This window comes from Python bivittatus, unplaced genomic scaffold, assembly GCF_059951505.1.
Source record: "Python bivittatus isolate LINGU-HERP-01145 unplaced genomic scaffold, Pbiv_v1 ctg000140_np1212, whole genome shotgun sequence".
In the NCBI taxonomy this organism is placed as follows: domain Eukaryota; kingdom Metazoa; phylum Chordata; class Lepidosauria; order Squamata; family Pythonidae; genus Python; species Python bivittatus.
The window spans coordinates 1,058,763-1,072,642 of NW_028277043.1; the positions used below are offsets into that span (position 1 = coordinate 1,058,763).

Below are 13,880 nucleotides of genomic sequence, written 5' to 3' on the forward strand. Positions count from 1 at the left end.
GGACATGGTTTGACTGACATGGAAGCTTCTGGTGAATTGTCTTAGCGTTTTATGAAAACCAGGCCATATTATGGAATAACGTTTATTTGCGTTATGTGAACATAGCCGCTGAAGTCCCTTCACCTCGTTTTGTTCAGAATGCTGAGCGAACCCAATTATGTGTCCACAGTTAGCAAAACAGAATTGTCAAATCCTATGACTGACGTTTAGAAAGGCCATGCACATTTTTTTCTGGTCTCTAATCTAGTTTATCTATTAACCAAGGGGGAAACTCCTCTTTAGTTCCATTGTCCTGAAAGAAACTTAAGAAACTTCGGGGGGGGGGGAGGAATATGAGTGCTTTTGTGCTCTTAGACACAACAGTTGAATGCACACAATAACCCCCCCCCCCCAAAAAAAGGCCTGGGAGCAGCAGGATCCCTGTTAGGCAAAAGGAGAGGAAGAAACTTAAGGTCATTGAGCGAAGATGGGTGCAAGTTCCTGACTGACACTGCAGTTTACAGCGTCGGCTTTGAACTGGCAGGTTCCCTACTAACCCCGGGCGAAGAAGGCTGCCCTCCAAGGGCCCAGCTGGACTGCATCGAGGGAAGATGCTCGCGATGACCCAATCTTGATGCCATCTTTGCGGCTGGAAAAGCGCGTTTGCCAAGCGGACTCGACTCCTGATCCCCACCGCCTCCCCGGGATCCCCTCGTTCCGTCTCCCCGTCGATCCCGCCCCACCCGCGCCCCGTCCTCGACTGCTGGCCGCCTCTGCTCCTAAGCCTTCCCCCGCCCAGCCCTCCAGGGCTCTTTTTCTTCTTCTTGGGCGCTTGCGAGGTCACGGGGATCGCGAAGGCGCTCCGTTTCGGGAAGCCAAGCGCCGGCCTGAGACCGCGCGCCCCGACGCGCACGCGGCACGGGAGACTTGGCCGCGTCTCCGGCCGGCTGGCGAGCCGGCAACCGGGGCAGGGGCCTTCTTCCCTCCGCCCCGCACGCCCCGCCCCCGCCCGCCCCCGCCCGGCGCGCCATGGCGAGCTAAGCCGTGGGGAGATGCGCGGGCAGCGTCTTCGGCTCGGGCCACGGCGGTGGCGGCAGCAGCAGCAGCAGCAGCCCGGGCGGCAGCCCCAGCGCCCGTGCCAGCATCAAGAGCCGGAGCGGCCAGGCCAGGCGGAGCGAGCGGGCGGCTCCGGGCTGCATCCAGGCGAGCCACGGCAGCACTAGCGGCCGCAAAGGAGGCGGAGCAGAGGCGGAGGCGTCCGAACAAAGCCCGCTTCCCCGGCACGGCAGCGGGAGGAGGCGGAGCAGCGGCGCCCCTATGGCCGCTGCGCTCTCGGCGAGGCTGCTTTTCCCTTCCCCGCCGGGGAAGCTCAGCTGGGCCGGCTAGGGAGGCAGGGAGAGCGAGGGAGCCGGGGCAGGGGCGGAGACCTGCCCGGGGCGCTGGGCGCTCTCGGGCCGGGGCCGGGCCAGGGCCGGGGAGGAGGAGGAGGAACCGTCCCGGCTGAGTTGGGGGCCGGGCGGGGGGCCGGCGGGGGGAGGCGGCGAGGAAAGCGGCGGGAAGCCATTGCTGGGGGTCGCCCGCGGCACAAGGGCGGGGGGCCGGCCGGCAGGAGGGCGAAAGCGGGCCTTGCCTTGCCTGCAGCGAGGAGGAACTTGCGGAGGAAACGGGCGCTGGAGGTGAACGAGGCGGCTCGAGCGGCGCCCGGGGGGAGTGGTCGGCCGGGGAGCTAGCTAGCTAGCGGCGGGGCTCCGCTCCGGAGCGGGAAAGCTCGGCGGGGACGGGCGCGGGCGAGCCCCGCGCGGAGAGCCCGGCCAGCGGGCGAGGCGGAAGCCCGCCCTGCCGGAGCTGGGGCGTTGGGGAGGGGGCGCGCGCCTTGTCTTTCGGGGCCCCCGGGCGTGCTGAGGAAGGGGGTGGGGAATGGCTGGCAGAAGCCGCCGCTCCTGGCTCAGCGTCTTGCTCGGTCTGGTGCTGGGCTTCACCCTGGCTTCCCGGCTCATCCTGCCCCGCGCCTCGGAGCTGAAGAACGTGGGACACCGGCGCCGAGCCAGCCCGGAGGGCTGCAAGCGCGGGGGCAGCGGCGGGCTGCTGCTGCCCAACCGGGACTCCCGAGGGGCCCTGCTCTGGCACCAGGACCCTGCCCAGCCGCGCAGCGAGACCGCGCCGGCCAAGAACTTCCTCTTCGTCGGGGTCATGACGGCGCAGAAATACCTGGAGACCCGAGCCGTAACAGCCTACAGGTGAGGACCCCGCCGCCAGCTGGCCCCGACCCTGGGAATGGGAGCGGCGGGCGGGAAGGCTTGGCGGCCCGGCGGTCCGGTTCCCGCGCTGCCTTCTGAACTGAACGTGGGGAGGGGTCCCTCCTGCTTCGGCTGGGGTCCTGCCCTATCCGGTCCTTTTCTCCCTTCTCTTGGCCTTTATTCCTCCCTACATATTTGCAAGCCATCTTGGGGGTCCCAGAGGAATCATACGTGCCGCTGTAAGCGCAGCTCTGACCCCCTTCCCTTCAGTGCACAAAGGCGTCCTTCAGTGGCGCTGGGGGCCATTCGTTTTGGGGCTGTTAAGGAAATACAGGATTGCGTGAAGGAGGATTTTGTATCCCCTCAAGCATATCAAACCTGCTTGCAGATTTCAGGGAGGCTGTGTCCATGCACGCTTTTCTGCAAACCCACTTTTTAAGGAGGGAGGTAATAATCCGATCTCCTCGATACCCTTAAGAGTAGTCTATCTTTACATCTGGGTTTTAGGCTCAGCCCAACTTATATGATTTCAGTGCCCCCAAAACAGAAGGGGGAATTTCCTCTATACCTAATTTTTAGTGAGTAGCTGATCACTTTAATAGGAGAGGGAAAACTACATTTCTCCAACTATACTGGTTTAAATGCTAAGAATAAAAGTCCTTTGTGATCCAAACTTTGAAAACCAAGATACTTAAAGTGTGTGTGCGTGGATATGTGGATATTACAGTAATTTCAGATACTGAAAGTTTTAGGTTTTGTATGGCCCAGTGAATACACCCTTTGGCTCTTGTTTGACTGAATCCCTTCTTCCATCTGCCAGCTTCAGCATACTGGAGATTGCTTGCACTTAAGGCATGTATCAAGATAATAACTAAACAGTTTTATGTGGAAAGGGATGAAACTGGCTAGACGCACAATAACCTGGGAGGAGAAAGGGAAATAAATCATTCTGCTTAATGGTTCTTCTGGCCCAAACTAGTGTCACTAATTAGTTCAGGAGTATGCAATTCTTATTTTAAGTTGAATTCTCTTTCTCTTTAGGGGAAAAGAAATCGTTCATTTCATTTTGCAGGGAGAGGTTTCTGTTTCCTGAGCATATTCTATATCGACATTGGGCTGTTTGTGACACTCTAGAGATGCATATGATTGGCTTGGGAGAAGCTGGGGAGTTCAAGTCCATTTCCCACCCCAAAGCTGCAGGAGACAGAAGTACCTATGACAGCCCTCTCTATCTGGATGTTTTCCAGATGTGTGTCTTTCAAGTCCCAGATTCTGCAGCTGGAATGACTCTTGCTGAAGATTCTGGGAGTGGTCCTTATCTCAAGACATAGAAGACTGTCCTGCAACATTGTTCTATAAAGTTTTTTTTTTTAAGTCTTGATTGCAAAAAGAAGAAAACAGAAAAGTGCTTTAACAAAAAAGTAAAAACAACAGAGAAAAAAGTGTTAATATAACATGACAGTTACTTTTCTATATCTACTTACCTAATACAAATATTATTCAGGTAGATGTTTATTTCTAATAGATTTATATGACTATCATGTTTTTTTTTTTAAACCTACTCTATTTTGTATAAATGAGTGCCATATTTTATTATACTTGTCCGTACAAAGTCTGCGTCTCTAGGCAATCTGTTCATAGGTGGCAAGTGCAATCAGGTCTTCAATACATTGAATAAATGGGGGCCTACATTTATCTTTCCAGTGCTGCAATATCAGTCTTTTGGCCATAGTAAGGGCACGGAGAATCCATTTACATTGTCCAAATGTCAGATTCCATGTCCTAGGAATATAGTTCAAAAGAATATTATCCTTTGGAAATTGTAGCTTTTGTCGCACATTCATATTTATATCGTCTACTACTTTCTGCATTGTTCTATAAAGTTGATAAAAAGTCATCTGCCTTTATAGAAACTGAAAACAGTTTCAAGAGGGAAGGCTTGGTGTTTACCAGATCTGTTGGGACTCCAGTTCCCAGCATTTCAAGGGTATTCCCAACATGGGTGGAAGATTTTGGGCTGGGGAAGACTTCCTTAAAGGGGTGATATAATCATATGTTATCTGGTATCAGTGGTGATGGGCAGATATGCCCTTTGCAGCAATGATGCCAATAATTCCCATACTTTTAGAGGGATGGTGGTTCTTCTTTTATGGAGAGAAAGCAGGGGTCACACAGGAATCCTGTGGGTAGATCCTGTTCCTGGTAACCCATAGATTGCTCTGGCCCGTAGTTTGTCTTGGACTTTTTTCTTGGTTGAACCAAAGATGGAGAATTAGGTGGTGATGGAAAAACAATGTTTTAGTCAAGAACATGTGATTTGGGAGCAGAGAGCTGATCTTCTCTGTTCAGTTATGTCCAGAACAAGGGTGCTTTCTTGTTGACATACCAGCTAAATCATTATTATGGAAAAATGGTCATGAGCCACTTGAGGACCACAGTTTAAGACGCCTTGTTCATACCTCCTCTTTTTCTCCAAGTCACTTTGGTGGCATCAGTTTAGTGTCCTTGTTCCCAACAAAACTCTGAGCAACTAATGTTCATGTACTGAATTATAAATTATGGTGAGAATTCTGGCATGAGCAAATCTGTAATTGAAACCAGCCTATTTTCTTTTCCCCTTTTAACAGAGTGGAAGCTTTTAACTGAAATTGGGAAATCGCTGGTCTCTTTCTCTCCACCCCAACACCCACCCACCCCACCCACCCACCATCCAAAGAAGGAAAGTTGGATTTGGTGGGGATTTCTTTTCCATCTGGATCAGTGACTTGAAATGCCCTCTAAGCAAATACGTAACCAGATCATCGACAATGTATATGCAGAGAGACAAGGAGGCCTTGTTTAGCATCAGCCTATCTATTCAGCTCTCACTTGGGATTGTTGGAAATTGTATCTTGGCAGCAAACCAGGACCCCAGCCTCTGGTCTACTCTGACAAAAAACAGTTCTTGGAAGTTGTAGGATCTCTTTTTCATTTCAGCTACATAAGTATTCCCCCCACTGTCAGAGCCAGAGGTTTGAATCTGAGGTGGTCTGCATGCAGAATAACTGTATGCTAAATCAAAACATGGTTTGTTTGGTGGCTTAGTGTGTTGTATCAACCCAGCTGCTGTGGCTTGTAAAACATGGTTTGAGACTTAGCATGTTGGGGAACCTAAACCAGTTGTATTTTAGCTAGTAAACATTGGTGCATCAAATCATAGAGTAACGTGTAACTCAAGCCACTAATTTACAGCCAATCAGGAAGCCTTTTGCTGTCCAATTAATAACAAAAAAAGTCTTTGTTCTTTACCTGGTCTGCAGAAGGCTCTGCCCTGCATATGCGTATCGGTCTGAACGAGGGTCTGTATGTATATAGGTATGTGTGTGTATACACCCACAAACATACCCACAAACCAGTAATGACATTGTGCTTGTTTGAAGATTTGCCCCCACATTTCAAAGATGCCTTCACTGATTTGGTGATTCAGTAGCATCAGGTTACTTGAAGAAAAAGTGTGCAAAGGCTTACAGCAGACATATGATTGTTCCTGCTCTCTTGTGGCTTTCAAACATAAAATTGTTCAATGCAGAACATGGTGGCTAAACCCTAAGGAGCTTCATCTGAATTGATATCCCTTTTTGATGCTCCACAATGTAAGAAAGATGCAGTTTCCTGCAGGTAGAAGTCTGCAGGGAGCAAGTTGGAATTAAGAAATCCAGTGACAAATATTCGAATTACTGGTAGGCTTTTAAAATGACTATTGTTACACGTGGACCATAGCACGATATCTTCTAGAACTGGTACTGTTCACTAAATGCGGCAGCATTTGGTGTTCAAGCCAGATCTGTCTTGATTTAAAGCTGTTTTGCCTCTTGGTAGTAGAACTAGGATTTTTTCCCCCAAGACCTGGGCCACACAAGACTTTGTGTCCTAGAGGCAATTTTGTATCATTGTAGTACTTTTCTCCTGGCTTGTTTATGTAATCAGAACTCTGTATCCTTTCTGAAGTACGGTATGATGATTTTAATTTTTGGTCAATAAATATAAGTGATGGAGGGCTACATTGTTGCTGAAGAAAGGGCAAAGAGAAAGCAAAAATGTTTATAAGAACTTCAGACTGTAGGCCTTAACTACCTGTAGTTGGTCTTTAGCAAAGCAAAAAGCAACCAAGGGCATGTTTAACTTTGCTGGGATACAAAGTGGCCTCTTCCAACCTGATATTCTTCAGATATGTTGGACTACAAGTCCCATCGCTCCAAAGATTCAGTGGCTTAGGAATGGTGGAGTTTTTTATCCAATGCATTTGGAAGATGCCATGGTTGGTTTATGGTTTTGCTTTGTTTGAGAATTATACCCTGGACTGTTCAGCTAGAGCAGCGTTAGGTACTTTGGAATTTAGGACAATTTTGCTGAACCACTGGTTATACTGGTAGAAGTTGCTGGGAGGTGTAGTTCAACAAACTCTGGAGCATCACACTTTACTCATTGCTACTGTAGAGGGAAAATAATTCAGTGTTCATGGTCAGTAACTATCAATAGTCCTAGGCTTCATAAATTTTCTAACACTTCTGGATTTCAAAAGCATCTGTGATACTGACCCTCACTACCCAGCAAGATAATTTTGCAAATCTATACATCTGAACTTAAGTTCAATCAGCTTCATTGGGTGACCCATATTGCAGCTACGATAGGGGAAAAGAAGGTCTTTGCATCTCTGGTGGTTGCCTTAATTCTCCCCATCTAGTTTTTCCTTCTTCCCCCCCCCTTTTTTTTTTTTAATCAGATCTAATATTTGGTAATTTGTGATGGGAACAGACTGCAAGTCCAACCAGGCTCCTTCTGCTGACAGCAATACAAGGCTTGAAAGGCTGGTGGAAGTAGAGGGTGATTCCTTGTAAATATTCTGCTCACAATCCCAAAATGTAATTTCTGCACAGTTTTGGAAAGAAGGTGGATGAGACAAGAGAGCCTTCTGACAGACAGCTGGGCAATAAAATGTCAGGTTCAGAAGCCTTGATACAACCTTTTTCTGAAGGATCCACTTCCCCAGGCTTCACTTAATTTTGGTTTGTGGAAGACAGAACCATGGGCTGGGTTCACACAGCATGCTAAACTGTGGTGTATAAAGCACAATGGATGGGCTTATGTTACACAAAGAAGTCCCACAGGCTGTGTTTCTGCAATATGCTGCTTCTGATAGCACCATATTGGATTTTTGGGGGTTCTTCCTTACTTAGCCCTTGAACTGAAGTCTCAGGAATGATGGATTCCTTGGATCCCAAACAGACACGTCACAATTTCATGGCATAGGTGAGGGGACGGCTTCCAGTCAAGAATGAGGAACTTGTGGTCCACCAGGAGTTGCTAATTTTAACTCCCTGCAACTCCAACTCGTGCGGTGAGAGGTGCTTTCCTTTTACAGGGCCAAATGTTCCTTCTTTGTGAAATTCTTTAGAGGCAGACACTTTGAAACTCAAACCCGCTGCCTTTGTTGAAACAGGCCCGTCGATCGGCTTTCTCACTGTTGTCAGTTGCAGTTAATCTTTCATGGTGCGAGGAAGAGCAATTAATTGGTTCTCATGAAGGGAAGTCATTAAACGGAGGAGTAGCTGGGAGAACCTAATCTCGCCACTTTATCAGATGGATCTGTCTGTGGAGGGAAAATGTGGTGGAGCGCTCTTGGAAGGTAGCACCGCAGTTGCATTATTTACAGAGAAACCAGCTTTAAAGAACAGCTGATTAAAAAAGAAGAAGCAGCAGCAAACCTAACACCGGATGCTTACTTCTATACCCAGGGCTCGCCGTTTTTTGCAGCTTCTGCCTTGAGTTTCATTTTGTGTTTTAAAGCTTGTTATGATACTCTCGGAGGAATTTTCATCTGGCTAATGTCTGATTGGAAGAGACTGCCGCTTAGTTTCATTTTTGTTTAATTAGGAGAGAGGGGAAGCCTATTTCCTAAATGTGACTTTACTGTCTGTCGCTTGGCTTTTCTTAGCAAGGGTAAGGATCCGAAGGAGCAATAGAAAAGCATCCTTTTCCTTTTCCCCCAGTATGGATTTTAGTTAGAGTTGCTTATTTCAGCTTTCAGGAGAATTCCCCAGCTGGGCCTTGTTAAAAGTGGGGGGGGGGGGGAATCAAGAGCTAAAGGATTAGACGATGAACATCATGGATTTACATGGCCGGCTCTACCGATAGGCAGATGTCTCAAGCAACCGATGCAAGGAGGGAGCTTCAAGCTTCTAAGCTAGCCTTATGCTTCAAGTGAACGGAAAATGTTCTCCCTCTACCGACATCCAAGAAAGATCTAGCTCAATTAGCTTGTCATCTTGCTCATCAATTTAGGCAAGAAAATGTTAGGCCGGCTCTGTGGACATGGACTAGGATTACAGATGATCTACCCAGAACAGAAGCTTGGAAGGCAGCAAGAAACTCATAGTTTTTTCATGACGTTTATTCACTTGGCACTTAATTTTTTGCATTTGTATGTTGTGAGTCTCCTTGATTGTCTTTTGGATAGGATAACAAATCAACATTTAATAAACAACTGACTTTAGGATGAGGCCATCTCTGCCCAGATCCTTTGTATGTGTTTGGGCAGAAAACATGTTTTCAGATTGAAATGACAAATCTTCACATTAGACTGGCTTTCCTAAATATTTGCTCCTGAATATTCATCGGCTTAATATCACCACTAATTTGAATGAAAGAAATCTAATAGGTTCTTTTCTTGAATTAAGTTTAGGAGGTAAAGTAACAGTGGCTTCTGCTTTTTCTTACTTTCAAATGTTAAAAAAAAGCCGTCCGTTTCTAAATATATTAGCAGTTTAAAATGTGTATATTGTTTATATATCGGTTCACATTATAAGCTGCAGATTCACTTAATTCAGCCAGCCTCCCCCCCCCCCCCCCGTTACTTTTTAATGCACGAAGAGACCCATTTTTTCATCTAAAAATATCTATGAATTACTGGTATAAAATAGCAAAGATGTCTTGAAGGAGCAGTTTGTTTTCACACGTTGAGAGCACTTCCCAGCTCAGAACCTAAGTACAGATTATGTTTGGAACAAGGCTACCTGATACTGTATGAGCAGGAAGCTGATGGGTTTATTGTTGCTGAGCTGAGTAACACTTTTTCACACCTTCCTGCTAAAAGTGCACATTTTGTAGATGGGAATGCGGGGAGGGTGGGGTGGGGGGAACGGAAGTGCCTTTGAACTGAGCTTGACTTTGTCACAGACATGTCCATGTCATTTTCTTGGCACAAATAAATAAATGGTTTGCCTTTTTTTTTTTTTTTTGCCCAGCCTGGCCCACCCCTGGGGTTTCATGATGATCTCTCATTCAAGCACTAACCAGGTTGATTCTTCTGTTCCTTCTAACCAGGAATAGTGGCTGAGTTCCCACAAACCCTCTTCAACCTAGATCCATCAATTCTGCAAAGTCAGACAATGTGCACATAGCTGGTTCTCTATCTCTCAGCTGTACCCTATGCCAGGGTTCCTCAACCTCAGCAACTTTAAGACGGGTGGACTTCAACTCCCAGAATTCCCCCAGCCAGAATTCTGGGAGTTGAAGTCCACCCGTCTTAAAGTTGCTGAGGTTGAGGAACCCTGCCCTATGCCTCTGTTTCCCTTTGCTAGGTTCTGCCATGACTAAAATGCTCAAGAATGGCAGAGACATCAGCGGTCAAATCTTTTGTATTTAGGACTGTTAACATTTAGACAGGATTTCAGTAAGATATTCAGAAGGAAAGGCTGATATTGCACCACTGGGAAGATAAATGCATGGGACTCATTTATACAAAATACAGTAGGTTAAAAAAAGCATGATAGTTATATAAGTGCGTTAGAAATAAATACATATTCACTTGCATAACGTTTGCATTAGATAGCTCTATATAGAATTGTAACTGTTTACTGTTGTAGCACCATATTTTATTTTATATTTTTATTTTTTCTGTTGTATTTTTTCAGTTTTTTAAAGTACTTGCTATGTACTTTTTCTTGACCATATATGTATCTTTGTGTTTTGCTCCTTTTTGTTTTTCTCTCTTTTATTGTTTTAAAAGCAATAAAAATAAATACATTAAAAAAAAGGTATTCAGAAGAAACGGACAGAATGCAAAGATGCACTAAAACCTAATGATCAGGTCTGTCTTCCCTAAACTTTTCATCTTTTTTTTTTTTCTTGGAAAGTAACTATATTTTCACAAACAAAGCATCTGTCTTGCAAAAAGCTTTTTTTTTTTTTTTTAATGCAGGCTATCTGGGGCATCCTGCAACGTAAAGATGATGCTAGAAGATAGTGCTTCACCACCCAGCCTTCTACACTTCCTTCTGGCTTCATGTTACTTAAAATAATAGAAAAAGGAATCATAAAACAGAGTGGGTGCCAGGAAAGATTTCCTTGGCACGTGGATATCATAGACATCCCTACGTTGCTTCAGTCTAGGCATCCTTCTCCAACATGGGGTGTGATGTGTTGTGATTCCCAGAATTCATAGTCAGAAATTGTCTTTCTATGCTTATTGTCTTTCCTGTCTTTTTCTCCTCAGATGTTCTGGGCAATAGTAGCCCGAAAGGTAGGGTAAAAAATTCAGTAATTTTTTTACTTGGTTTTGGTTTCTTCCTCCGCAGAACGTGGTCCAGCACAATCCCTGGGAAGGTGGAGTTCTTTTCCAGCGAGGGCTCAGATACCTCCCTTCCGATCCCCATTGTGTCGCTACCTGGAGTAGATGACTCTTACCCACCACAGAAGAAATCGTTTATGATGCTCAAGTACATGCATGACCACTATTTGGACAAATATGAGTGGTTCATGCGAGCTGATGACGATGTTTATGTTAAAGGAGACAGGTTGGAGAACTTCCTGCGGAGTTTGAATAGCAGCGAGCCCCTGTTCCTTGGGCAGACGGGGCTAGGTACGACTGAAGAAATGGGGAAGCTGGCTCTGGAACCCGGAGAAAACTTCTGCATGGGGGGCCCAGGGGTAATCATGAGCCGAGAAGTGCTTCGGAGAATGGTCCCTCACATTGGGGAATGCCTTCGAGAGATGTATACTACCCATGAGGACGTGGAGATCGGCAGATGTGTGCGAAGATTTGCAGGAGTGCAGTGTGTCTGGTCTTATGAGGTAAGCTGGGGCTTGGGTAGAGGAGGTTTTAAACATCCAAGATGTCCTCCAGAACTGTCACTCTAAACACACACACACACACACACAATTCCTGTGAACAAGCAAAGAAAGGAAGCTTTGAATTGGATGCTAGATCATTCCAAGGGATGAACAACTTATGAATGGAAAGTCATCATTCATATATTATTCACATTATACAGCCATGTATAAAGCAAGGAGGGGTATCTGTAAGAGGGAAAAATGTCTTCCAGTGACTTCTCTGTCAACTTATTGCCTCAAGCACTAAGAATGCTGAGCTCAGGAACAGGGTTCATGTGGAGAGCAAAGGTTAGATACATTGCAATGTATGTATCTATTATTTATTTATTTATACATACATACATACATACATACCTCCCATTTATATCTGGTTGATTTCATACTTTGCACTAAAACTGGGCTTTTTTGACCCTGATTTCTAGATTAGCCCCATCAAGTTGAGCTACGCATTCTGGTTTAAAGGCCAGAATAACTGGTTCACACAGTACATGAAGCCATAAAGCATCCTTTATAAACTACAGTGACTGGCTCCAAGGACTGTGCTGTCTACCGTGCATTTAGCTCAGTGTGTTGTGTGAATGTAGCTTCTGTGTATAATAGAGGAGAAGCCTGAATTTCTCAGAAGGACAAGTTCTGTCCTCTTCAGCCAGCTTCTCCTTGATAAACTAGTTTTTTCTTCGGGCAGATATGATAAAAGCAATCACGCAGCTGTGGTTTTGAGACAGTGTGTTCTGTATTAGTCCAGCACTGTTACTTTTAATTCCTGGTATCTTATGAATGACCTTCATGGGATCAAAGAAGAGAGGAGAGGGTGAACTCTGCATTTGGTACATATATGGGGTAGATGCCTGGAATAACAAGAGGTTGGCTTTTATCAGGAAGTTCAGTGTGGATCTGCTTTCAGGTAGTCAGTCTTCAAGGGGTTGAAATCTCTGCTGGTTGGATCCAAGAGTGTCAGTGCAAGACTGGAAATTACAAAACAGTGTGAGGCCATAATGTAGAGAAATCAAAGACCATCACATAGTTGGTTGAGTGTTCTGAAAAAGCTGATTCCTGGTGGGTTATTGACTACATTCTTCATAACCAACCATGATCTTAAACCCAATCCAAAAGAAATATCCCAAATCTGCCCCAAACAAATTACCAGAAGTATTATGATCCCATCAAAACTTTCCTCAAAGCAAGTCAAATAAATTCCCTCTAATCTTTCTGAGAAGTATGGAGAAACAGCAGTCACTCAGCAATGCCTCTGAAATTTGAGGCATCCAGTGTTGAGGAATCAGGGGCTGCCCAATGAACCCTTAAATCCTCCTATCGAATGTTTCTCTTTTTTTCTCCCTTCCCCCCATGCCCCATAGGCATCTATTTCCCCTCCCCTCTAGGTTTTCAAGGTCCACATTCTGGAAACAGGTGCAAAATAGTGGCTTGAGAGAGGTTACAGCAGTGTTTTTCAACCTCAGCAACTTTAAGATGGGCATGCTGGCTGGGGAATTCTGGGAGTTGAAGTCCACCCATCTAAAGTTGCTGAGGTTAAAAAACACTGGGTTATAGGATGCCTCAGAATACAGGGCTCAGACTGGGTGAAGAAATGTCTAGCAGGCTATGGAAACCCCAAAGAGGCAGCGGGGCAGTTAAGGGAGGAAACAGGGCTGTTACAGAACAGATACCTAAGTTCAGGGAAGGGGAAAAGTATGAAAAAGAGGCACAAAGTGAACTCTTCCTTAAATGCGCTAGATATAAGTTGATCTGGAGAATTGCTTTGGCAGGCTTTCAAGATTCTGTTACGTTCCCTTACTACTGATAAAGATCTTTCCCAGAAATCCAAGGGGTTCTTATTTCCTGAATTTGCCAGCCTCACAGCACTTGACAAGCACATAAGTGCAATTTTTAATATTGGAACTGAACTTAAGGATTTTTTCCTACACAGATTCAGTCTGGATCCACTTAGGTTTTTTTTTTTTTTTTTTAACTTAACAGCCTGATTTAAGGGAGTAACGGAAATTTTATTGTCAAGTAACTGGGAGACAAAACCACTCACCAGCGTGTTAGTGGATAATTCACTGATACGCCAGCTGATCTGGAACTATTTTCAGTTTACGCTCTTGAGTATTTTCTTATTAACAACCTCCTTTGTTAATAAGAAATTAGACAGGTTAGGTTTTTATGAGTCATTTCCTTTTCTTCCCATTGTTTTTTTTTTTTTAATCACCCAAGTGGTTGATTTATTCCTCTTTTTCTTGCTCTGTATCTTAGCAGTGCGTGCTTGTAAAATAATATGTTTTTAAAAGAAAGGTTCAGTAGGTATTTTTGGAACTGGAACTGGAAACAATGGGCTGGTGCAAGAAGCTTCTTAAAATAAGTTGTGCGGTTTACAAAGGTTCTCTGCAGCAAAGGTTCTCAGTTTTGTGCACACCGTTTTTTGTTTTTTTTTAAAAAGCTCCTGTGCTTTTTCCTGCACTAAAGTGGAACCTTATGACTGAGATGGAAACTCTTGCACACACTGTCTCCTGGCAG

At 45.5% G+C, this 13,880-nt stretch overlaps 1 protein-coding gene across 1 annotated transcript in view; it reads left to right on the top strand.

Annotated features, from left to right (window-relative positions):
* Window positions 1-864: 864 nt before the first annotated feature.
* Window positions 865-13,880, top strand: part of CHSY1 (chondroitin sulfate synthase 1) — a 77,360-nt gene continuing 64,344 nt past the window's right edge. Inside the window, exons 1-2 of the mRNA XM_007423555.3 lie at window positions 865-2,216; window positions 10,832-11,327. Coding sequence (XP_007423617.2) covers window positions 1,897-2,216; window positions 10,832-11,327 — 816 coding nt within the window. The 5' untranslated portion in view covers window positions 865-1,896. The remainder of the gene's footprint in view (window positions 2,217-10,831; window positions 11,328-13,880) is intronic.